Source organism: Mustela nivalis (assembly GCF_964662115.1).
Source record: "Mustela nivalis genome assembly, chromosome: 8".
Lineage (NCBI taxonomy): Eukaryota > Metazoa > Chordata > Mammalia > Carnivora > Mustelidae > Mustela > Mustela nivalis.
In genome coordinates, this window is record NC_139027.1 from 130389145 (window position 1) to 130415160 (window position 26016).

Sequence of the window (26016 nt, forward strand, 5' to 3'; positions counted from 1 at the left end):
AAAGGAATCTAAGCAGGGGGTAGAGCTGGGATTGAAAACCAGGCAGTGTGGCTCCAGACGCCACACTTTCAGACTGCTGTGCCGTTGCTCATGCAGTAACTGTGACACTTTAACAGGTGACACTTTAACTGTTGTTTCCTGAGCCAGGCAGGGCTAGTTTCCCATTTTACAGATGAGGAAGCTACGCCCAGAGAAAGAAAGTGACTTGCTCAAGGTCACACAGCAAGTTTCCTGGTCTAATGGAGAGGGTTGCGACTCCAGGCCAGAGCTCCTGCAGCAAGTAATAATTGCACTGGGAGTGTTTACTGTGTGCTCACCAGGTACCCTATGCACAGAAGGGGCTTTACCTGCATTTTTAACCTGGAATCATCACAATCAGAGATCCTAGACACTCTCCATATTCCCATGTGACCAATGAGGAAATAGGCTCAGGAGCAATGAAGTGACTTGTCCAAGGTCATGTACTTGGTCAGCAGAGCTGGCATTCAAACCCTGGTTTCCTCCCTCCCAGTCCACTGCTCCCGCCACTGTACCAGATGCCCCCCAGGAGGGCAGCAGAGCTAAGAGTAGACAGTCAGCAGGTGGGTGCTCTGGGCTCAACACTACCTTCTGTCTCCATGCCCACAGCCATCTACGGGTTTAGCTAAACCTGTTCTTAAAAACTTATTTATAGCTTAAAACTGTACCACCACTTGAGATAATGAATCCCTTAAGTTGACTTCCCGTGGTGTAAATTAAGGCTTCCTTTCATTTGTCCGAAATGTTTCTCTTTGAGGATTGGGGAGAGGAAGGGTGGGGCAAGGCCTTAGAACCAGGACACTTGGATTCAGAAAACAAGCTGTGGTCCGAGCAGTATTCGCCGGTGATGGCAATTCCTGAAACCCAGACAGCAGGGGACATTTATGCAAGCACCTCTTCTGATCATCGCAGAGACATGAAGGATGGGCAGCGTGTGGCTGTTATGCCTTTTAATGGATTTTGTTTCCTGTGACATTCCCTACACTTAGCACAGTTTCACAGTCATGAGGAAGCCACCAGATCCCTATCTGTTGAATGAATCAGTGAACCCTCCTTTTATAGGCTAGGAAACAGAGACACAGAGTGTCAGGGGTCTACCCTGGAAAATGAGACCCATACCAGATGATTCTAAAGAGGGAATCTAATATGGAGAGTTCATTACAAAGTTGTGCGGTGAGCAGAAATCAACTAGGGGAAGCGGAGGCAAACCCGAGGTTAGCAGCAACTCAGGAAGCCAAGACCCTCTCTCGCTTAGGACTGGAGCTCTACGGGGAGGAGATGGCATCCCCAAGACCAGAAACCAGAGCCACCCAGAGAGAAGCAGGGACCACAGTGGGCCTTTCTTGCAGGACCCGTAACTATGGAGGAGACCTTGAAATTGTTGCAACCACTCCCCACCTCCAAGACTGAGAGAGTTGGGGAGAAATCCCTCAGCTTCTCCTTTCATCTTACTCTGATCTCTCTAGGGCTTCCCATTGGCCGAAACAACCAGAAGCCAGTTGTCAAAGGAGCTCAGGAAGCATGGAGCAGAAGGGCAGTGAATGGATTTGAGATAAACAGAAAAATTAAGTGGCCCAGATAGTCCCACACCTAGGAAGGAGCCACATAATGTGTATGCTGTCAGGCAGTTCTCCCTGGCCCCAAACTCCATTTGATCCTTCTAAGGCTCTTTATCTCTTTATCTTTCCACATTCACCCTAAGAATTACCTCCTCCAGGGAGCCTTCCAGGACTGCTTTCCAGCAGAGCTGCTATCTCCCTAGTGTATGTTTCCCCAGCATGTTCTGCACGCCTCTGCCTTGACATACACCACTGTGTGATTACGCCAGAGCTGCCAATTATCCCCCAGCCTCCTCAACAGATTTGGCCTCCCAAGGCCAGGCCCAGTTCCATTTTTTTTTTTTTTTCCCCTGCTGGGAAAAAAATAGTTGTTGAATGAATCAGGGGCAACCTGGGGTCTGGAGTCAGGCCACACCTAGGGTCCAAATAGTCCAGTGTATTTATATGTTGTATGACCTTGGCCAGCCCTCATTCCTTTTGTCTTAGTTTCCTCACTGGTAAGATGGGAATAACAATACAAACTTTGGAGAGTAAATGGGAGAGTGTGCAGGAACACAGTTGAGTTCAGGTCCTGGAATCAGACAGTCTACAGTCAGTCCCTGCCTCCTCTTCAGGTTACTTACTTCCATTCCCTCACCTATAAATTGAGGATATGAATACTTCCTCTGGTATCTGGGAGCATTAAACGAAACGATGTATGGAAAAGAGAGTGCCGGCTGGCAGAGGATGGGTCTTGTGTCAGCATGGGTGGGGCCCCACCCAGCAGCTGAACACTGAATTGGTAGGTTCTCAGTGATAGATAGCAAACAGGGATCTTGATTTTTTTGTTTACCACTGCAGCCCCATGACCAAGAACAGTGGCTGGCACAGAGTAGATGCTCACAGCCTTTGTGAGGCCAATGAACAGTACTGAGTTATATGTGGGATGTTATTCTGCCCCTGCCCCGGCCACCACCGCAGACGATGCCTGTTCTATACCAGCCTAACCCAAGCCTGGAGACATCTTATTCAGGAAGGGAAAGTGGGGACTGCTGGGCCTATTGGGAGGAGCTGTAAAGGGCAGGAGAAAAAGGTCTGGAGCAAAGGACTAGCAGAGGGATCTAATGTTTATTGAGCACCTACTGTGTCCAAATGCTGTACATACCTGATTGCATTTCATCCTTGCAGGAGCCTGCAAAGTGATGAACCTTACCCTCCCTTTACAGGTGATGAAATAGCAGTTCAGGGAGATGAGAAAACTCACCCAAAGTTGTGCAGAAATGAAGGGGTACAGCTAGATTTGAACCCTGGACTGTTTTGTTCCAGAACGCCTACCCCTTCCATGGTACCAGCTGCCTCCCAGAGGGCAGGGGAATGAAATCTGAGCCTCAAGCCATACCGGAAGCTCTAGCAACCAATCTGGAGGCCAGGCTCAGGCTGAGTGACAGCTTGAGACAGCTTGAGACCCGATTTTGACAGCTGTGCCCAGGCTGGCCTGGAAGAAAGTGTGCTCAGTTCTGGCGCCTGGGAACTGGAGTTGTGATCACACAGGCAAGGGATGGCCGCCGGCGGCAGCAGAGCACCATGGAGGTGCTGGGCCCCAGGGAGAATGTCTTCGGGCCTCGCCCCCAACGGAGAAAGCTCCCTACTAACTGACTCTGTGACCTCTAGCAAGTCCCTCAATCATCTCCATTCAGGGTCCTCCCTTTTCACACAGGGTCACCTTGCCTCCTGGGCTGTCATGGAGCTACATGAGACAGTGCAAAGAAACAGAACTGGGGGCGGGTCCAGGCCAGGGCTCCAGCACTAATTAGTTGTGTGATCTGAGGCAAATCACTTCACCTCTCGGAGCCTCAGTGTCCCCAGCTGTATAATGGGCATAGGATATGCCTCACCAGATTGCCAAGAGGATGTAGTGATTAAAATTATGGGCTCTCAGGGTACCTGTTGGCTCAGTCCGTTGAGCACCCAGTTCTTGTTTTTGGCGTCCTGGGATCAAGCCCGGCATTTGGCTCTGTGCTCAGCATGGAATCTGCTTGAAGATTCTCTCTCCCCTTCTGCCCCTCATCCTGCTCCGTGCGCTCTCTCTCTCTAAAATCAATCAATCAATCAATCAATCTTAAAAGAAAAAACCTGAAAAGTATGGGATCTGGAGTACAGTTGTCTGGGTTTAAATCATGCTTCACCCCTTACCTGCTGTGAGCCTTTGCCAAGTAGCTCGATTCTCTGAGCCTCACTCTCCTCCTCTGTAAACTGGAGAAGAATAGAACCATACTCACTTCAGGGAGTTGTGGTGATTAAATGATATAATCAGCAGAAAGAACATAGAACAGCAGCTGGCCCCAGTAAGCTCTCTGTCACTGTGACTAATCATTAGCCCCGGGTCTGGCATCTAATAGTGACTGGTCCTTGCCACACGCCAGGCACCACTTTAAACTCTAATCCTCAAAGCCGTCTTGTGAGATCGGTGGCACTACCGTCCCGTATTTTGTTCACGAGGAACCGAGTTATCCCGGGGTTCAATAACTTGCTGTAGGTCACACAGGGATCAGAGGACCGACCCGGACCTGAGTCCACAACTCTTCCGCCTGGGCACTCCTTCATTCCCAATAAGGGCTCCATAAAAGAAAGATATCAGGATGTCTGTTCCGTGTGAACGTCTTACGAAGGCAGAGCAGAAGGCAATAATTTGTGTCCACGTGGAGTACCCTAAGCGCACGTTAAAAAGATGGGGAAAGCCTGGGTGAGCGCGGCAGAGTGGAGGCGCAGAGGGACCTATCTGCTCAGCTTGCGCTTGTCTCCAGCAGGGGGCGCCCGCTGCCTCCGTCTGGTCCCTGAGCCCGAACCAGGCGGCTGGGCTGGTGGCCGGTGCCGCGAGTGGCCCGTCCAGGTCGACCTTGAGGACCCCGTGGAGGAGCAGCGGAAAGTGACAATGTTAGCTGGTACAAAACCAGGGACATGCCAAGAGGGGCTTATCTCCCATGGTTCCCTAATGGCGCTGCCCAGCTGCATCGCACAGAGCTTCCAAAAGTTGCAGAAGCTATCTGGCCCCTTCCCCCTGTCAGAATTCTCTCGGTGACCGGCCAGGGATCTGAAACTTTTAAAACTTTAAGGAAATACTATACAGGCGTGAAAATCAATCATGCCCCAAACGTTATGCTGAGTGGAAAAGTGAGTAGTCAAATGCACAGAATTTAATGTGTGTGCTTGGGGGGCGGGGGAGGATAGCCCGAGGCGAGAATACAGAGGCCCACCCCCCATCTGCATCCCACTGAAGCCCACCCCACTTTGTGTGCCCCGCCCCCAAGTTCCAGTCTATTTACTCCCCATCTGACCCCTTCCCAAACAGTAGGCCCTTGGCCATTCCTCTGATCTAGGGGTGCACATTCGGGTAGATGGCCCGCCTTCAGAAGGATGGACCCTGGAGAAAATCCTGCCTAGGTGCTGCGTAACACGGGAGGCTGTCTGGACTGGGAGTCCTGGAGGCCCGAATACCCTCCTGTGGTCTCCAAGAGGCTCACAGTCACCGCAAGTCACATTTCCTCGAGCTCCTTGGCCTGTGGAGAGGGGCACAGACAGAGAAGAGCCAGACTTGCCTCTAAGGGCTATACTGTAAAAATTAACACTAGTTCTATAAGGATAAAACATGCAAAATAATGTTTTTTATTGATAGACATGGAAATTTTATTTTATTTTATTTATTTTAAAGAAGATTGTATTTATTTATTTATTAGAGAAAGAGCATGAGCAGGGGGAGAGGGAGAGGAACAAGTGGACTCCCAGCTGAGCAGGGAGCCCAGAGCTGGGCTCAGTCTCAGGCCCCTGGGATCATGACCTCAGCTGGAGGCAATTAACCCACTGAGCCACCAGGTGCCCCACATACAGAAATTTTAATAAGAATTTTAAGGCACAGGAATAAAAACATGCCCATCAGGGCACCTGGGTGGCTCAGTCAGTTGGGCATCAGCCTTCCGCTCAGGTCACGATCCCAGGGTCCGCAAGTCCCTGCTCAGTGGGGAGCCTGTTTCTCCCACCCTATGAGATAAATAAATAAAAAAAATCACAAAACAAAACAAAAAAAACCCCCACAAAACCATGCCTATCTCATAACACCAAATTCAGAATGGTGTTACCTTTAGGGAGAGAGGTGGGGAGGAGCTATAGAATGATGCAGAGGGATCTTCAAATGCGTCTGTCATGTTAAATTACTTCATCTGGTTGGTGAGAACCTGAATTTGTTTCGTTATTATCTATACTTTTCCTATGGTTAAGAAAGTTAAAATTAAATCTAACAATTTAATAATTTAAAAATTAACCTGGGGTCTCCTAGGTGGTTCAGTTGGTTAAGAGTCTGCCTTCAACTCAGGTCATGATCCCAGGGTCCGCAAGTCTCTGCTCAGTGGGGAAGCTGTTTCTCCCTCTCTCTCTGCCCCTCCCCCTGATTGCGCTCTCTCTTTCTCTCGGTCACATAAATAAATAATATCCTTTAAAAAAAATTAAAATTGGGACGCCTGGGTGGCTCAGTTGGTTGGACGACTGCCTTCGGCTCAGGTCATGATCCCGGGGTCCCGAAATTGAGTCCCGCATCGGGCTCCCAGCTCCACGGGGAGTCTGCTTCTCCCTCTGACCTTTTCCTCACTCACTCATGCTCTCTCTCACTGTCTCTCTCTCAAATAAATAAATAAAATCTTAAAAAAAATTAAAATTAACCATAAAAGGTAATATATAAAAAAGCAATATACGTTCATAGTTAAAAGTTCAAGAAGTACAAAAAGAAAGAAAGTTAAGGTAAAAATCTCTCTCCCTGTCCCTCAGTGTGAAGGGGGACTTCCTAGAGGTGACCACTGTTACCAAGTCCTTGTGTATTGTTCAGAAATGTTTTAAAAATCTACACACACTGGGGCACTTGGGTGGCTCAATGGTTTAAGCCTCTGCCTTTGGCTCAGGGCATGATCTCAGGGTCCTGGGATCAAGCCCCACATCGGGCTCTCTGCTCGGCGAGGAGACTGCTCCCCCTTACCGCCTGTCTCTCTGCCTACTTGTGATCTCACTCTCTGTCAAATAAGTAAATAAAATCTTAAAAAAATAAAAATCTACACACACTGGGGGCGTCTGGGTGGCTCAGTCTGAATCCTGATTTCAGCTCAGTTCATGATCTCAGGGTCTTGGGACCGGGCCCTGTGTCATACTCTGAGCTCAGCCTAGAATCTGCTTGCCTCCCTCACCCTCTGCTCCTCCTCCCCCCAACTCTGTCAAATAAATAAATCTTTAAAAAAAAAAAAGAATCTGCACACACTGGATATATAACACTAACTTCTGTGGACATTGCTCCTTCCCCACCCCAACACACACTTCATCATCCTTCTCTTGGATAATTTTCCACAAGCACATGTAGATACATCTTGTTCTTTTAAGGACTGGATAGGATACGATGCCAGGTGGATGTATCGCATTTAACCAGTTCTCTATGGAAGGACATTTACATTTATTTGTTTGCTATTATAAACAGTGTACCCCAAAACACCTTTCACCTTGTATGTCTTCTTGAGTTGCAAGAATAACGCCATGAACTCTTGTGTAAGTATATTTGTAAGAAGAGAAATCTCAGCGATGAAACTGCTGGGTCAAACTTTATGTCCATTTAAATTGCAGTATTTCAAAATTACATTCCCAAAAGTTCATGCCAATTTACATTCTTACTGGTGATATATGAGGTTGTCAGTTGTTCCAGGCACTCACCAACACTGGATTGTTTATCTTTGTCTTACTGATTTTTTAAGAACTCTTTGCATATTAAGGAAATGAATTTTTTTGTCTCCCTTTGGTGTTACCAATTTTTTTCCCAGTAAGGCATTTGGAGTCTCCTCCTCCATTTGGAATTTTTAAAGTTGATTTTAAAAATTGCATTTCTATTTATTTTCTTTAATTAAAGAGAAATTCACATAATATAAAATTAATCACTTTAAACTTTCCAAGTCAGTACTATTTAGTACACTTATAATGTTGTGCAACCACCTCCTCTATCTAGTTCCAACATATTTTTATCACCCCCAAAGAAAACCTCATACCCATTAAGCAATATATCTTCATTCCCCTGCCCATCAAGACCTTTTTTTGTATGTGCCTTTTTTTTACCATTTGTTTTCATGTAGTAAAATTTATTAATCTTTTCATAACAGCTTTGTGATTTCAGTGTGCATAGAAATGCTTCCCTCACTCTAAGATTATTAAAAAGCAAAGAATTTAAAACATTATTATTAATGGTTAGTGAACTCTTACAACCTGGACACCAGGGTCTTAGATCACCCTCAGTAGCATGAGCTCCTGGAGAGCAAGCACCTTTGTTCCCACCTCTAGCACCAAGCACAAAGTTAAAGAATAAGTATTCAGTAAATTTTGGTTAAAGGCAATTCCTACCTCTAGATTATAAAAGGAAAACGTCTCACATTTTCTTGTAGTCCTTTTAGGGTTGTGGGTTTTTTTTTCCTTAATTAACATTTTCATCCATCTGGAATTTATTTTGGTAGATTGGAATGAGGTAGAGATACAGCTTTATTTTTTTCCAAGTGGCTAGCCAGTTGAACCAACACCATATTGAATAATCTGTCTTTCCCCACTAATTTGAAATGCCACCTTTAGCATATACTGAATTCCCACATGTATTCAAGTCTATTTCTGGACTCCTTATCCTTTCTCTGTGACCTCTCTGTCTGGGATTCTGTATTTTTTAAAGCTTCCCTGGTGATTCTGACGCAGCCCATCTGTAGTCGGTGCTTATCTATGGTGAGATATGTTTGCGGATTCTTAAGCAAAATGAAGGGAAATAGTGTCACAATGTTAAATTTCATTTTGAGGGCCCATCTTTTATTTTGAGATGATGTCCTTGCTAAACTTTTTCTTTTAAGATTTTTTTTTTTAAAGATTTTATTTATTTATTTGACAGACAGAGATCACAAGTAGGCAGAGAGGCAGGCAGAGAGAGAGAGAGGGAAGCAGGCTCCCTGCCGAGCAGAGAGCCCGATGTGGGGCTCGATCCCAGGACCCTGAGATCATGACCCGAGCCGAAGGCAGCGGCTTAACCCACTGAGCCACCCAGGCGCCCCTCTTTTAAGATTTTTTAAAAAAATGAAAGCTGAAAGTAAATAGTCATTTCTTATTTATTTATTTTTAAGTACATTAAAAAAAAAAGATTTTCTTTATTAATTTGAGAGAGAGTGAGAGAGGGGTGAGACACAGAGGGAGAAGCAGACTCCCCGCTGAGCAGGGAGCCCAATGCAGGACTCCATCCCGCGACCCCAGGATCATGGCCTGAGCTGAGGATTTAACCGACTGAGCCACCCAGGAGCTCCTTAAGTACATTTTCTTTTTCTTTTCTTTTCTTTTTTTTTTTTTTTTTTAAAGATTTTATTCATTTATTTGACAGAGAGAGATCACAAGTAGGCAGAGAGGCAGGCAGAGAGAGAGAGGAGGAAGCAGGCTCCCTGCCGAGCAGAGAGCCCGATGCGGGACTCGATCCCGGGACGCGAGATCATGACCCGAGCCGAAGGCAGCGGCTCAACCCACTGAGCCACCCAGGTGCCCCTTCTTTTTTTCTTTTTAAGATTTTATTTATTGGGGCGCCTTGGTGGCTCAGTGGGTTAGGCTGCTGCCTTCGACTCGGGTCATGATCCCAGGGTTCTGGGATGGAGCCCCGCATAGGGCTCTCTGCTCAGCAGGGAGCCTGCTTCCCCCCCCCACTCTCTGCCTGCCTCTTGGTCTACTTGTGATCTCTGTCAATTAAATAAATAAAATCTTTAAAAAAAAAAGGATTTTATTTATTTATTTGACAGACAGAGATCACAAGTAGGCCGAGAGGCGGGCAGAGAGAGAGAGAGGAGGAAGCAGGCTTCCCGCTGAGCAGAGAGCCCTATGCAGGGCTCTATCCCAGGACTCTGGGATCATGACCTGAGCCCAAGGCAGAGGCTTTAACCCACTGAGCCACACAGATGCCCCCCACCCCCAAGTACCTTTTTGAAGGAGTATAACACACATAGATGGAGGCATGCGCACAAATCTTAAGTGTACAGTTTGATGAATTCTCCTTAAGCGAACACACCCATGTTAGCGTCCTGGGGCTGCCAAGACAAATGACCGCAAAACTGGTGGCTTGAAAGGACAGAAATTTATTTCTTGGTTTTGGAGGCCGGAAGTCTGAAATCTAGGTGTCCGCAGGGCCATGCTCCCTCGGAAGGCTCCCTGGGAGAATCCTTCCTTTCCAGCTTCCGGTGTTTCCAGGAGTTCCTTGGCTTGTGACCACGTCCCTCTAAGCCTCTTCCCGTGGCCTCCTCTCTCTCTCTGTCTCTGGGAAAATCTCCCTCTACCTTTCTCTTCTTAGATGGACACTAGTCCTTGGATTGCGGGCACACCCTAATCCAGAATAACCTCATCTCAAAATCCTTAACAACATCTGCAAAAACCCTTTTCCCCACATGCAGTCACATTCACAGGTTCTGGGTGGATATCGCTTTCTGAGGGGAGGGGCAAAGGTACAATGTAACCCAACAGCTCACCATGTGATCGAGATGCCCCATCAAGAATTTGGGTATCACCCCACCCTGCAGGACCCCCTCGGGCTCTGCCCAGCGGGGGAGGAGCCACTGTGTTGACCTCTGATTCCCCCACCAACTTTGTATTTCAAAAAATCTCACACTTCCAGCCAAGTTGCAGGAAGGGTACAGTGAGCTCATCTATAATGTTCACCTAGAGTCACCACCTCTATTTCTGCTTTTGTTTTACTATTTATTATTTGTTTTTGTTAGGCTCACCAGTGACTATATTGGCACATTTGCTTCTTCTCTCCTCTCTCTCTATATTTATGTTCATTGATGTTTATATTTATACTTCTATAAATATGTATTTTTTTCCCTGAACCACAAGGAAGGGAGTTAGTGCAGACATCCTGAAGCTGCCACCCTAATGTATGAAGAATGCAGGCCACTGTCTCCCTGACCACAGCACGATTATCCAATATACAATCCTTTTAAAATGCTTTTTTCAGGGTGCCTGGGTGGCTCAGTGGGTTAAGCCTCTGCCTTTGGCTCAGGTCATGATCCCAGAGTCCTGGGATCAAGCCCCGAATTGGGCTCTCTGCTCAGCGGGGAGTCTGCTTCCCCTTCTCTCTCTGCCTGCCTCTCTGCCCACTTCTGATCTCTCTCTGTGTCAAATAAATAAATAAAATCTTTAAAAAATATATTTTTTTTCAGATTTATTTATTTTAGGGAGAGAGGGAGAGAGCGGTGGGAGGGGCAGAGGGAGAGAGAGAGAGAAAATCCCAAGCAGACTCCCCGCTGAGCACGGAGCCAGACTTGGCGGGGGGGCTCCCTCCCAGGACCCTGAGATCATGATCTCAGCTGAAATCAGGAGTCAGCTGCTTAACCAACTGAGCCACCCAGGCACTCCTCCAATATACAATCTAAATTCAAAATTTTCAATTATGCCATGAATATATCTTAATGCGGGCCATTTAAGCCTAGGATCCAGTGCAAGATTTCATATTACTTCTACTAACCGTGTTTTGTTTTTTTTTTTTAATCATTATTACTGCATTTAAGTTTTTCTGGTAAAATGGAGAGTTAGAAATCTTTTTTTAAAAATATTTTATTTATTTATTTGTCAGAAAGAGAGAGAGCACACAAGCAGGGGGAGCAGCAGGCAGAGAGAGAAGCAGGGTCCATGTTGAGCAAGGAGTCCAATGCAGGACTTAGTGCCAAGATTCTCGGATCATGACCTAAGCTGAAGGCAGACTCTTAATGGACTGAGCCACCCAGGTGTGCCCCCAACCCTTTTTTTAAAGTAATTTCTGCACTCAAAGCTAGAGCTCACAACCCCGAGATCAAGACTTGCATGCTCTACCAACTAAGCCAGGCACCCCAAAAAGTTGGCGATCTTATGTCCTTTCTCAAATACCTTTGAACATGGACTCGTCCCTGAAATTCAAAACCTGCGAGTCACTGCTCTAGACTAGCAGCACAGTCCCAAAGAACTCACTGTGGTGATGCCAGTGTTCCTTAACCTGTACTGTTTGTACACTGTGCTCGCCAGTGGCCACAAGTAGCTTTTGAGCACTGGAAATGTGGCTAGTGAGACTGGGGAACTGAATCTTATGTATTATTTAATTTTAATTAACTTAAATTCAAACATGGGCCTGGTGACCATAGGGTCAGACAGTCTGGCTCTAGACCAATCAGCGCACAAAGCTGGGAGCTCAGGCAGAGTCTGGGTCCGAGTTTTCTTGTCCTTAGCCTGTCGTCATTACCATCACGCCACAGCATCCAAGTGCTGTGTGGTGGGAGGTCAGCGAGGGAGAGGAAGGGGTTCTGAAGTCTATCCTGGCCCTCGCCCCTGTCAGCCCACTGTTCCCACATCACTTTTTCCTCTGGGCTCCACACATTTATTGAGCACCTACTTTGTACCAGGCCCTGAGAATAAGGGATGGATGGTCTTCGCTGTGGTTTTTATCAAAGGGGATTGTCAATGTCTGTGAATGTGTTTGTCTTACACACATCGCTCTGTCACCCTCTGAGGGCCGAGAGAGCGAGCGAGAGCGAGCACAGGCAGACAGAGTGGAAGGCAGAGTCAGAGGGAGAAGCAGGCTCCCTGCCGAGCAAGGAGCCCAATGTGGGACTCGATCCCAGGACGCTGGGATCATGACGTGAGCCGAAGACAGCTGCTTAACCAACTGAGCCACCCAGGCGTCCCTAGTCTTCCAATTTTATTCCAGAGGCTAGGACAGAGAGGAGACAGGAGATGGTGCTGCTTATCCAGAAGAGTGCTAGTCTGACTTAAGATGAGTAAGGAAAGGGTTAAGGCATTGGCAGGGAGAGAAAGGAGGCTCCTGACTTCCTGGCCTGGGCTTAGGCTACTAACCAGGCTCCCAGAAATCCCAGATGTGGAGAAATGTTATAGATGCGATATTAACCAGAGAACCAGGAGCATAACAAGTCCATCCTGTTTGTTCTAAATATAGATGGGATATTTTAATGATATTCACAAACTACCTTGTTTATCTTAAATGTTATGGACAAGATATTTACCAAGTTCCCTGGTCAGTTTTCTATAAAAGACTGACCATAAAAGCCCTCAGCGGCAACCCACTGGGACCCTTCTCCCTCTAGAGAGTTTTTTTTTTTTTTTCCTTCCTTCCTTTCCTTTCTGTTCTCATTTCACCCTTTTGTGTCCCTCGGATTCATTCTTCAACTTGGTGAGACAAGAACTTGCAACAAGGAAATACAACTTCTGTCCAGGTGCTAGCCCGGACTTGTCCTGTGTTCTTAACAAATCTCTTCCTTTCTCCAGTTTTTTTCCAAGAGTAAAAAGAAGTAGCTGGCCTAGACCAGGCCTTAGGGCCCCCTCCCAGGGACAGGGTCGATGGAAGTGGGGTGCCGAAGAACTCTTAATTTGTCATATATTGGGGTTTTCCTAAAAGTGTTTCCTAATAGTATTCTGGGGTTTAAAAAGTTGGGAGACTCCATGGGACGCCTGGGTGGCTCAGTTGATTACGTGGCTGTTTTCAGTTCAGGTCATGACCCTAGCCTCCTGGGATCAAGTCCCGAATCAGGTTCCTTGGTCAGCAGGGAGCCTGTTTCTTCCTCTGCCTCTGCCTGGCACTCTCTGCCTGGGCTCGCTCGCTCGCTCCCCGCGCGTGCGTTCTCTTTCTCTCTCTCTCTCTGACAAATAAATAAAATCTTAAAAAAAAAAAGGTGGGGAGATTCCTGAGCTAGAGGAGACTCCCAGGGTTTGTAAGGTCAGGATGAGGACAGCCTGAGTGGGATTTTGGGGAAACTCCCCGATTCTTCTCACAGGCTCCTGGTCTGTGCTGGGTCTGCACCTGCTTGAAGGTGTGCCTGCTGGGACCTTCCTTCTGAGGTGGTGAGCCAATCCCTGTAAGGGATGGGGGCACGGTTCAGGAGGGAGCCTTGAATCTTGGGGCAAGAGAGGAGGGAGGGGGAGGGTATGTCTCACCCACATAGATACTGAAGGACCAGAGCCCTGGGGCATGTGTAACTTGCCTCGCCCCACTCATGCATGACTCAGGCTGAAACTGGACGCTACGACAGTCACTCTGTCTGAGCCTCATAGGCCAGTATCTGGAGCGCTGTCCATTGCCTTCCATTTCTCCTTCAGGAAAACGGCTGTTGCATTGACAAATTGGTGGTTGTCAAGTCTGCAAAAGCCCCTGCTCCTTTTCGACATGGCAGACTGCTCTTCTTCAAAACTGGGCTCGGGTATTGTGCCTGAAGTCTTCCCTGACTTCTGACTTCTCCTCTATAGAATTAATCACTCCCTCTTCCAATATGCAGACTCTGGAGCAAGATAGCTTGGGTTTGAATCCCTAATCTGCCACTTAATCGCTGTGTTTCCTTGGGTGAGTTACTTAACTTCTCTGTGTCTCTATTTCTTCATCTGTGAGATGGGAAAAATCACAGCACCCACTCACTGGGTAATTGTGAGGATTAAATGAATTAATACATATAAATACTTAGGATGGTTGCTGGCACGTAGAATGAATTTAAGAAAAAAGCAGATAGCACTACTATTATTTTTCTACGCTTAAGAAATACTTCCTTGTGAGTATAATGGACACGGCAGATAAGGGTCCTGTCCTCATAACCATCTCAGTCTGTGAGGAGAGATAGATGAATAAACAGGAAATTCACTCTGAATTATGAAAAATGCCACAGTAAGGGAAGTGGTGGGTTGAGGGGAATCATGAGAGCATAGAAGGGCCCCACTTCCCAGGTTGGGGTGGTCAGCGGTAGTTTCCTGGAAGAAATTATATCTCAGCTGAAATCTAAAAGATGAATAAGATTTAGCCAGGCACAGGGGGAGGGCAGAGAGTGGAGATGGGGAAGGGTTGGAGGCTTGGGGTGGGGGTGGGGAGTGCACTCCAGGGCTCAGAGTATGATGTCTTCTGAGGACAAGGGTGGCCGGGTGCCCCCCACGAATGCATGTTTTTGTGATCTTTCTCCTTTCCTGGTTTGTGAGCTTCTGCAGGACAAAACTCATGTCTCCTTTTCATCCCATACACCTGCCCGACGCCCAGCACTCAGCCTGGCCCTCCCCAGAGTCTCAGTAAATGTTTGCTGAATGGGAATGAGAGGCTAGAACCTTGCCTTTTCCATCAGGGGGCCCTTCCCAGCAACCTTTTCATGTGTCCAGACTTGTGAGTTAGGCATTCTTCATAGCCCTGGGAAGTCAAGCTCATTTGTTTGTTCAGAATCATTATCTGCTATGCATTCCAGGCTCCTGTGAATTGGATGGTTCCATCAAAGGCATCTTTCTGATCCATTTGGATGACAAAGGCAACTTTCTGATCCAACAAGGTGACCCCGGGTCTCACTTGTGTGGGTCCTCTCTGGATATCATCGGTGCGCGGAAAGTTTGCAGCCTCGGTGTCCTCACGGATCGCCTGGGGTCTGTGCAGGTGACGCACCTTCTGATGGAGCAGGTCTGGGGCCCGGCCTAAGAGTCTGCTTTTCTGACCAGCTCCAGGTTGATGCTGAAGCTCTAAGTCCAGGAATTACACATCATTGCTTCGGTTTTTTATTTTTATTTTATTTTTATTTATTTTTATTTTTTTTAAAGATTTTATTTATTTATTTGACAGAGAGAAATCACAAGTAGTTGGAGAGGCAGGCAGAGAGAGAGAGAGGAGGAAGCAGGCTCCCTGCTGAGCAGAGAGCCCCATGCGGGACTTGATCCAGGACCCTGAGATCATGACCTATGCCGAAGGCAGCGGCTTAACCCACTGAGCCACCCAGGCGCCCGCTTCGGTTTTTTAAAATCACGAGTTACAACAGCAAGGCGCTAGACAGCATGGTCACTTTTCCGGCCCTGATCACTGCGACGATTGTCAAAGGAGGTTGCAGCCAGGTTCCGAAGGGCCTTGGGTGCCAGGCTGAGTTCAGTCTTTATCGTGGAGACAGTAGGGGGCATGGAAACTTCCTGAAGCATGCTCAGGGAGAGCTGACCCAGGAGAGGGGTCTGGAGTGTGAGTGCTGGGGGGCCAGAGGAGCTGAGCTAGTACCAGGCGAGAAATGGTGGGGCTGAAGTTCGAGCAGCAGCAGTGAGAAGGCAGAGGATGGAGGGTATTTGGGGCTGAACTGTGCCCCACCCCCCAGTCATATGTTGAAGCCCTAACTCCTAGGACCTCGAATGTGGCTATCTTTGGAGAAGGGGTCTTTATTTTTTATTTTTTTAAATATTTTATTTATTTATTTGACAGTAGATGGAGAGGCAGGCAGAGAGAGAGAGAGAGAGGGAAGCAGGCTCCTCGCTGAGCAGAGAGCCCGATGCGGGACTCGATCCCAGGACCCTGAGATCATGACCTGAGCCGAAGGCAGCAGCCCAACCCACTGAGCCACCCAGGCGCCCCGGAGAAGGGGTCTTTAAAGAGGTAATGAAATTAAAACAAGGTCATTAGAGTGGATCCTAATCCAAGTTGACTGATGTCGTGTAAGAAGAAGAAATTAGGACACACAGTGGCATAGAGAGGAGCCCAGGTGGGGACACAGGGAGAAGAGAACCATCTACGAGCCAAGGAGAGAGGCCTTGGGAGTCCCCAACCCTGTGGACACCTTGATCTTGAACTTCTAGCTTCCAGAGTTGCGAGAAAATAAATGTCTGTTGGACAAGCCCCCCCAGTCTGTGGTACATTTTGACGGTGGAGTAGATGGCTAGAGAGGGGGTGGATTTAAGAGGATTATACAGGTTGTCAACCGGTCCGAGGACATGGCGTGGAGGGGCGCGCTGTAGGAGGCTCTACAGATGGTGGGGTAACTGGGCAGACCAGGGAGGAGAGTGCTTCGAATAGAACAGAAGCAGGCAGTGGGGGAGCGCGGAGGGAGGAGCAGGGCTGGAGAGAAGTACACCAGGACCAGGAGGCAGAGGAGGCACCCCTGGGAGCTGCAGGAGGGGCTGTGCAGGGGGCTTTAGGAAACCGGCTGGTGGTGCTTGCAATCAAAGCCAGGCCCTCGGGAGGATGTGTCAATCCTGGCCCTTGCCTGCGAGCAGTCAAAACCTGTCCGGGCTAACTTAAGCAGAAAGAAAGGTCGCCAAAAGGATTCCGGAGGCTCCCCGCAGTGAGGGGTAAGGAGGCTGGTCAGCTGTGAGCATAGCTGGAAGCCTGCTGTGGGGACAGCCCGCGTGGGCGGGTGGGCCTGCTGGGCTCCCAGCACCACCTTCTGCTTGCACCCATTAACAGCTTCCTTCCCAGCCTCCCAAAGGGCCTGAGAAAGATATCCCACTACTGAGGAACCAAGTAAAATGAGCTTACTAGTCCCATTATAAAGATGAGGAAACTGAGTAGCTCAGGAAGGGGAAGTCATTTACCCAAAGGCATAGAGTTCAAATCCAGACCGGTGGGACTCCAGCGCCCAGTTCCTTCCACTGCACCAGCTGGTGCCTGGCTCCTGCTTCAGAGAGCCCGTGGTCGGAGCTGGGACAATGTTATCAGAGGCCTCCAAGCCAGGCCCCTTCTGAAGCTGGGAAGGAATCTCATCTACCCAGCCCCCACCCCCTACCCCACACCATCTATTGCTGCTCCCGTCTCTTCCCACTGGAGAAACCCTGCGTTGCCTCTTCTAAGGAGCTGGGCTGGAGCCGCTGGTTCTAGACCAGAGGAGGCCTCCTACGTCTGCCTTCCTTCTGCATCCGCGCTGAGCCTGGGAACCGTCTTCCCTTCAAGCCTGGCAACCCAGCTTCAGGTGTATCAAAGTTCCTGCGCTGCGTGAGGTTCAAACCCATCTCAGCAGGCTTCCTGCATACATTAGTCTTATGCCCCCCCAACCCCCACAACATGCCACAGGGTTGTGAGGTGGAGGAGGAAGGGGCACTGGAACTCAGTATGCAAATATATGCAGATCACATCTAAATGAAGGTGTCCCGGGATTAATGGGAAAGAAAGGCAATCAGAGCAGGCCTGGGGCTCTGCTGCTATGTGGTGCAGCCAGGAAACGGCTCTCGGGGAGGGTGTCTTAGGCACTGTTTCAGAGCGTGTTCTTTGAAGCAATGTTTCTGCAGCACAGGGGAAGGAAGAGCTGCGGAAATTGGTTCTGGATACTTCCTGGCAAAATGTTCTTGGTTGCTTCAGCTATGCTGGGGGTGGGCTGGGAGAGAGGGGGTAGGGTCTCTGAGCCTCTCTCAGTCACCACTGCCTGCAGCGGCTGTCCCTGTCCCTGCTTTTTAAATCAGGGGAGCTTGCTAACACCCAGTTCCAGGCCCCACTGATTACTGAATCCGAATCTCTTGAGAATCTGTATTTTATTTTTGCAAGTCCGCGACCTTGGGAAATACTGATGCACACCAGCGGTTCTGAATCTGGAATGTCTCCCAGGCTTAGGGGCACCTGTATAGGAGTGTTCTCTTTAAACAAAACAAAACGAAACAAAAAAACCCAATGCCCAGGCCGCAACCCAGACCAATTAAGTCACAGTCTCTAGGGTGTGAAACCCAAGCATCGCTATTCCAAAGAAAATCCCGGGAGACTCCACTGGGCAGGCTGAGTTGAGAAGCACCGACGAACAGGTACTCTCATGAGACCTTTGTTACACCCATCCTCTCTTCTGGGCTGCGTTCAGCTCCAGGACCTCTACTGGGTGTGCAAGTTTCAAGAGCCTCCCGTGGGAAGCCGACCGTACTCAGGGCTGGTGGTGTTCAGCTGGTAAGCTGTTGAAACGCTGAAATCTTTTCCTTGTCTGCCCATTAGTAACGGGTACTACTTTGACCTTCCAAGTGTCCCAGAGCCTTAGCCCCTCCCCCCAGACTCCTGGAACCAAGGAACCAGGAATGGAAGGGTTAATGATCTGTTACCTCCCCCTTCTCCCCTCCACCCCTTGAGGAGCCTCCTGAAGCTCCTTGGATGGAATCAGTCTGATTGGTCAGGGGCCTGATTGTTAAATATTTGAAGTCATCCCTCATTATGATTCTGCGGTGAGGGGCATTAGCTTTATAGTCAGAAAGACCTAGAATCCTTCCTAATTTTATCTATCTATCTACCTATCATCCATCCATCTATCTATCTATCCATCTATCTATCTATTTTAGATTTTATTTATTTGGTTTAGAAAGAGAGAGACAGACTGCAAGTAGGGGGAGGAGCAGAGGGAGAGACTCCCCAGGGCAACTCCCTGCTAGGCACCGAGCCCCAGGAGGGGCTGATCTCACAACCCTGAGATCATTTAGGACCTGAGCCGAAATCAAGAGTTGGATGCTTAACCCACTGAGCCACCCAGGCACCCCTTTGAGCCTGCATTTCAAAACAAAGAGCGCTGGGTTCCACCTAGAGGTGCTGATTCAGTAATTCTGGGTTTGGAGCAGTGGAGAATCTGCATGTCTAACAAATTCCTGGCGGTGCTGATGCTGCTGGTCCTAGGACTACCCTTGGAGAACTGCCTAACTAGGAGATGCTGCGTGCCTGGCCAAGAGTAGGGGCTCAGTCCAGATTTGGAAAAGGGACAAAGAAGCCACCGGTTACCCTGTGTGCCGTGTGGACTTCTCTCTCCCACTCTGGTCCCCCAGGCTCTCGATTCAGGCCAGCACCGACTGAATGTTTAACCTAGGATTAATGTTTGACCACTAAATGTTTAACCTGGGATTTCCAAGGATTAGGGCTTTCTGCAGCCCCCTCCCCATTGTGAACAGGACCAGATTTAGACCTTTAGGGGCCGCCATCCCTGAGAATAGGATGCCCTGCCCCATATCTCATTCAAAGTCAAACAGCACTAAACCCTGAAATGACTATATAAGGAAGTCTACCAAAGATCCCACTTTTCCCATGGTGGTTACTGGAAGGATTTTTTGCAAGTATCAAAACCGGTCTGTGGTGGGGAGGGCTGAATAAGCAGAGCACAGAGGAGTTTTAGGGCAGCGAAAACTTCTCAGTATGATAGCGTAATGACGGATGTGTGTCATTCTGCGTCTGTCCAAACCCGTGCAATGTACACCGCCACCAGGAGCCCCTCTAATGTAGACTGTGGACTCTGGGTGATAGAGATGGATGCAGGCAGGCTCATGGATTGTAACAAATGGACTGCTCAGGTGGGGTTGCTGATCATGGGGGAGGCTGTGCCTGTGTATGGGCGGAAGGTCTAGGGGAACGCTCCGTGCTTTATTCCCAATTTGGTGTGAATCCAAATAGTATGTTCTAGAAAAATAGAGTCTTAACCTAAAAGAAAAAAACAACCAAGCAAACAAAGAAACTTTTAAATTTGGGGGCCGTACCTGGTTTCTGTATTCCGGGGCTGTGCCTGCTTTGCGGAACTCACGTCTAGGGTGGGTGGGTAAGCACTGCCAAGGCTCAAGCCCCCACCCCCGCCCCTGCCAGGGGCAGAACTCTCCATATCTCTATCCCTTCCTGTGGACCCGATACTCTCTAAATCCCCTTAGACTGTTCTCTGCTCTGTCCAGCTACCTTTATCCTTTTAACACCCCCGTTTTCTCCCCCTGCAGAACCCAGCCAAGAACTCTACACCTGTTCCGCCTGTTGGTCTCTCCAGCTTGATTTCTGGGCAGCCCACCCCACCCCCAGGCTGCTTCCCCCACTGACTTCCTTCTTGCCAGATCCAGTGACCCGATCTTAGCACGGGATTTGGAGTCAGAGGCTTGCGCAGGAACGTGGTCACTTACCCGCTGTGTAACAGTGAACAACCTGAAGCACGTCTCTGGTCTGTCGGCTTGAAAATGGCTACTGTCTCTGCCGCCCCTGAAAGCTCAGCTTCAAATACAATGTTAAGTTCTGGATTCGGTGCGGCTCAGACATGATAAAATATGTCACTTAAAGGGTGCAGCGACTGTGCAGTGATTGTCGGGACCGTTGGGCACCAGCGTGGCTAGCCACCCATGCCCAATGTGGTGGAAAGAACAGGGCGCTGGTGTCAGGTCTAGGTAGAATCCCAGGCCCACCCCTGGCTAGTTGTGTGGACTTGGGCAACTCCCTGGGCCTCACAGATTCTTCATCAGTGAAAGAGGATAGTGAATCCTAATTCATAAAGGAGAGAGCATTAGAGTAACGGCAACAGGACAGCCGATATATATATATATATTTGGTATGTATACCTACTGTGTGCTAAAAACTTGGAATGTATAATATCATTTAATGCTCAGCAGAGCCTTTGAGTGAGGACTGTTCTCCCCCATTCTACAGATGAGGCCATGGAGGCACAGAGAGGAAAAGTGACTTGCCTAAGCTCACACCGTCAAATGTAGTAGGAGCTGCAATTTGAACCCAGGAGTTCGGATTCCAAAGCCTCTACTATCTGGCTTCCTTTTGAAGTAGCTCAACAGAGATAAATGGGAGGCAAGACATTATTACTAAGGCCTGTAAGAGTCCACAGGTGATTGCCACCACCCCGGGGCTACGGATGGTAGGTGCGTTTGTGGGTGGGGGTGGGGACTTAGGTGATGCTCTTCCCTGGGGCTGTGTCTTGCCCTATACACACCTTTCCGCTTCATCACAGACAACAAGTGTCTTTCCAGTTTCCTGCTGGGGCATCTTGGGCCTAGGGGCCCCTCCCCTCTCTGCCAGGTTCAGGAGGAACAGGCTTGGAATTCCCCATCCTACATAGGGAGAGAGGTTCCTCACCTCGTGAGGCTGACCCCAGTCTGGGGGCCTGGTGTTACTAACAACAGCCTGCAGGGCTGTGTCATCCGGCTGGTGACTCAGGGCTCCAGGACCAGCCCCCTCCCCATTTTATTGGACCTCCTCCTGGGAAAGGGATTTAGAATCTGAGCTAGGACTCCGGGGTCAGGGTCAAGGGGTACCCACCTGGAGGAATATCCTGTTCTCTGCCTCCTCTCCCATTGCCTTGGCTAAACCTGCGGTGTTGGGAGGAGGGGCTGAGGGAAGTGGGGAAGGGGATGTGGTAACCAGAACCACTTCCTGCCATTGCTGTGTTGAAAGGGCGCTCTCCCAAGTTCCTCTTGATGCGGGGGTTGGGGAGCCAGGGGGTAAAGGAGGAAGTTGGGAGGGGGTGAGGAAAGGAGAGTTCTTGTTTGGATTGACTGCAGGAGTCAAGCCAGAGGTTCCTGGCTGGGTGCTCTCTTCCTGCCCCCGACCCAGCTGGCTGGGAGGTGATGGTCATTACAACAGCAGCAAGCACCTGCTGTAGCTGTTAATTTGACCCTTACAGTGCCAGGAGGTAAGTAAGCACTATTATTACCCCCGTTTTACAGATGGGGAAACTGAGGCACAGACAGGGTATATCAGTTGCCCTGATCACACAACGAGATGGTGCCAGCACTGAGATTGGAACTCGAGTCACTTGCCTCCGCAGCACAGGCTCAGAGCTTCTATTCCTTAATGTCCCACCCATGCTGTCCCTGTCTTGCTCTGTGACCAGAGAGAGGTAAATTCTCTACTCTGGGCCTCAGTTTCCTCATCTGCATGATGGGGGCACCTGGAGTGGGTTAGTACGCTGCCCCCTTGTGATGTCTGTCTCTCTGGTAATTACGTATTCACTCAATTTCTCCCCTACTGGGTTCAGTTCCATTCACACGGTGACAAAGGCTATCTTGGTGACTACTCTATTCCCAAATCCTTAGCACAATGTCTGGCCCATAAAAACTCAACCCATGGGGCGCCTGGGTGGCTCAGTGGGTTAAAGCCTCTGCTTTCGGCTCGGGTCATGATCTCAGGGTTCTTGGAACGAGCCCCGCATTGGGCTCTCTGCTCAGCGGGGAGCCTGCTTCCCTTCCTCTCTGTCTGCCTGCCTTTCTGCTTACTTGTGATCTCTGTCAAATGAATACATAAAATCTTAAAAAAAAAACAAAAACCTCAACACATACTCGAGTATTTGAGGGTCATCATCAACGGTTTGAGTCTATGATAAACGTTTTGGACCCTTTATATACAAAAAAAAATCAACAACTATCAGTGGTTCTCAACGGCGGTGATTTTGCCCCTCCCACCCACCCAACCAGAGGACATTTGGCAATGTTTGGCAACATTTCTGGTTGTCACAACTGGCAGGGGGAGGTGCTCCTGGCACCTAGTGGGTAGAGGCTGGGGAGGTTAATACACGTGTGATGATGCACAGGACAGACCCTCAAAACAAAGAACTATTCTGGCCCCAAATGTCAATAGTGTTAAATTTGAGAAACAGGAGCTCCATACACAGATATGACATATTTTGTACCAGTGATGGCAAGTTGGGGGTAGTTCATGGATTCTCCTAAAGCTTGAGTCTGCCACCAGAGGAAGACACCCTGGACTGGAGGGTCTCTTTATTTCCATCTGTAAAATGACATTGTTCGGAACATCTGGTAGCTCAGTCGGTTAAGTATCTGCCTTCAGCTCAGGTCATGATTCCAGGGTCCTGGGATCTAGGCACCCCCTTGTCCCCCCACCGCAGGCTCCCTGCTCCATGGGGAGCTTGCTTCTCCCTCTCTCTCCCTCTGCCCCTTCACTCTACACTCCTGCTCGTGCTATCTCTTTCTCTCAAATAAATAAAATCTTTTAAAGAAACGAAATAAAATGCTACTGCTCAATGACCTCACACTCTCAAATATGGAATATAGTCCCCTGGGTCTGCTGTTCTAGCCTCTGATTCCCCAAAGGTCTGAGACTGCTTTCCGTTCTTTGTTGCAGGGGGGTTGCCGGGGATCAGGGAAGAAGGTGCTGGGTTTTAGGGCTCTTCTCCCTGAGCTCCTTCTCCCCCACCCTTCTGGTCATCTGACTTCTCTGTAAATGGTAATAAAGATGAAAGACTTCAGAGCCAGGCAGCGCTAGGCTTGAGTCCTGGTCCTGTGAATTAACTTGCTATGTGGTCATAGGCAAGTTCCTTGACTGCTCTGAGTCTTAGGGTTCTCCTCTAAAAAGAGGATGGGTACTCCTTTTTTTTTTTTTTTAAAGATTTTATTTGTTTATTTGACAGACAGAGATCACAAATAGGCAGAGAGGCAGGCAGAGAGAGAGGAGGAAGCAGGCTCCTTGCGGAGCAGAGAGCCCGATGCGGGGCTCGATCCCAGGACCTGGGATCATGACCCGAGCCGAAGGCAGAGGCCCCAACCCACTGAGCCACTCAGGCGCCCCAGATGGGTACTCCTTAAATATACCACCCAGATTGTGGTGGGGATGAAATGAGATGTATACAGGGAAGTTCTCACAGCACTCCACACGGTGAATCTCAAGAAATGCCTGATTATTATGGCTCCAAGGTGAAGTGACTTGCCCAAGGTGACACAGTTGAGCCATGAGCAGGGACTGAACACCAGAGCCGCTGACTCCAAAGCTGATGCTCGTTAATTAGTGAACTCTAGAGCTTCAATTTTCCTGTACGGGAAACAAAATGCCTTTGTCTCACAGATTCATTTATTAGATAAGCTTAGAAAGTGCCCAGCAGGGGCGTCTGGGTGGCTCAGTGGGTTTGGCGTCTGAGTTGGCCTCAGGTCCTGGGACCCAGTCATCAACGAGTTCCAGGCTCAGCAAGGCATCTGCCTGTCCATCTCCCTCTCCTTCTGCCCCTCCCCTTGCTCATGGTCTCTCTCTCAAATAAATAAAATATTTTTAAAAAAGATTTTATTTATTTATTTGACAGAGAGAGATCACAAGTAGGCAGAAAGGCAGGCAGAGAGAAAGGAGGAAGCAGGCTCCCCACTGAGCAGAGAGCCCGATGCGGGGCTCGATCCCAGGACCCCAGGATCATGACCTGAGCCAAAGGTAGAGGCTTTAACCCACTGAGCCACCCAGGTGCCCCTCAAATAAAATCTTAAAAAAAGAAAATGACTGGCATATAGTGAGCCCTTTAAATCTAGCTTCTTGGGTTGTTATGTTGCCTTCTCCAAGTGAGGCCACAGAGGCTGGCAGGGGGAAGAGGACAGGGAGGGAGGCATATGGCTAAAAACTGGGGCTAGAGCTTGTGCTTGGTGGGGAAGGGGCTGGAGGACCGAACAGCCCCCCCATCACCCCTGTTTTGCTGTTGAAGAGTCCCAAACCCAGAGAGATCAGAAGGCATTTGTTGTAGGTCATAAGGCGGATTAGAACCCAAAACCCCGGTCTCCTGATTCCAAGTTGGAATCAGTCTCGGGCCCAGGTAATTAAAAGCAAACCACGGCCATTACTGACAGACTTGTAACAATGTTTAGTCCGCATCTTCTGTGTTTGATCTCATTTTATCTTCACATCAATTTAGGGACAAAGGGCCCTTTTTCACAGCTGAGAAAGCAGATTCCGAGTGGTAGGACATTTGCCGGAGGCGCTGAAGGAGGAGCGTGAAGGGTGTCTGCTGGCTTCCAGATGCCATAAACTTCCCCCTTTACTATCCTGAAAGATTCAGCCTGTGGAAGACAAGGGTTGCAGTGGCGGAATTCCCCAATTCCTGCCTAGCAGAGCCCACTCTTTCTGCCCCGAGGCGGGGCAGGGAGAGGAAGCTGCCAAGAAACGCTTCCAGTGAAGAGAAAAGAGGACAGAGTCTAGCAATGTGGGAAGGGTCTCATGGATGGGGTCTGACCAGGAAGGGGGATCACTGGGTTCCGGAAGACGCCCTGGGTTCTCCTCCATTCCCTTCCCTTGGGCTGACCACTCCGGGCCTTCAGGTGGTGAGCTCAGGGAGTCCTTCAAGGCTCAGCTCCCTCCCTGGCTTTCATTCAGTTCCCACAAGCTCTGCAGTTTGCAAAACCCAACCCTTCCCCTATGGGCCTGTGGTTTCCTGTGGGTCTGGGGTCCTGCCTGACTCGGCACTGGGAACCGTGGACAGGGGGGCAGAGGTGGTGGTGGTGGTGTAAGCCCTTTCTTTGCCTTCTCATGCTGGGGCTGCCCCCTCCGCCCCAACACACCCCATCCCCTGAGTCAGCCCCCGCCTGCCAGTGAGGGGCGGGGTTACTGATTCAGTTAATAGCGCCTTCTTAAAGCCCCCACGGGTACAGCTTGAAGCTAGACACCACCACGCTTACCATGAGCCCCAGCCAGCCCCTGGTCCTGGTGCTCCTGGCGCTGGGCTGCTGCTCTGCGGCTCCCAGACCACACCACCCCACCCTGGTGGTCTTCCCGGGAGATTGGAGAGCTAATCTCACTGATAAGCAGCTGGCACAGGTACGCTAACACCCCAATCTGGAGTTGGGGAAGGCTGACCAGGATTCGCAGGGAGGGCATGGGGGCTCAGAGGAGATAAGTTGGGGCAAGTTGGGGGTGATGGGCATATCTGGAGAATAGAGGTGTCCAGGATCAGGTCCCGGAGGTCCTGTGGAGGCTCGGGACAGTGATGGCAGAAATGGCTAGTAAGGGTTTCTGAGGTGGGCAATGGGCCATGATGGAGGGTTCTGGAGTGGGCAGATGTTGGGGGTACACAGTGGTAAATGCTAGGGGGCCCTGAGGTAGGCATGGGCCAGGGGTCTCCAGGAGTGGGAAGAAGCTGAGGATGTCTACAGGGAAGGGAGTTAGTGGGTGGGCACCAGCACTGGTATCCAGGGTACCAAGTCCTGGGTAGTT

The 26016-nt window shown here is 49.3% G+C and overlaps 1 protein-coding gene across 2 annotated transcripts in view; it reads left to right on the forward strand.

Moving 5' to 3' along the window:
- Positions 1 to 26016, forward strand: part of MMP9 (matrix metallopeptidase 9) — a 36094-nt gene that overhangs the window by 2892 nt on the left and 7186 nt on the right. The window contains exon 1 of one of the 2 annotated variants that reach the window (XM_082744738.1): positions 24984 to 25620. The exons of the other annotated variant lie outside the window; for it this stretch is intronic. Within the exon in view, the coding sequence (XP_082600864.1) occupies positions 25483 to 25620 (138 nt within the window). The 5' untranslated portion in view covers positions 24984 to 25482. Of the gene's footprint in view, positions 1 to 24983; positions 25621 to 26016 lie in introns of those variants that run through there. 2 annotated transcript variants of the gene reach the window in all.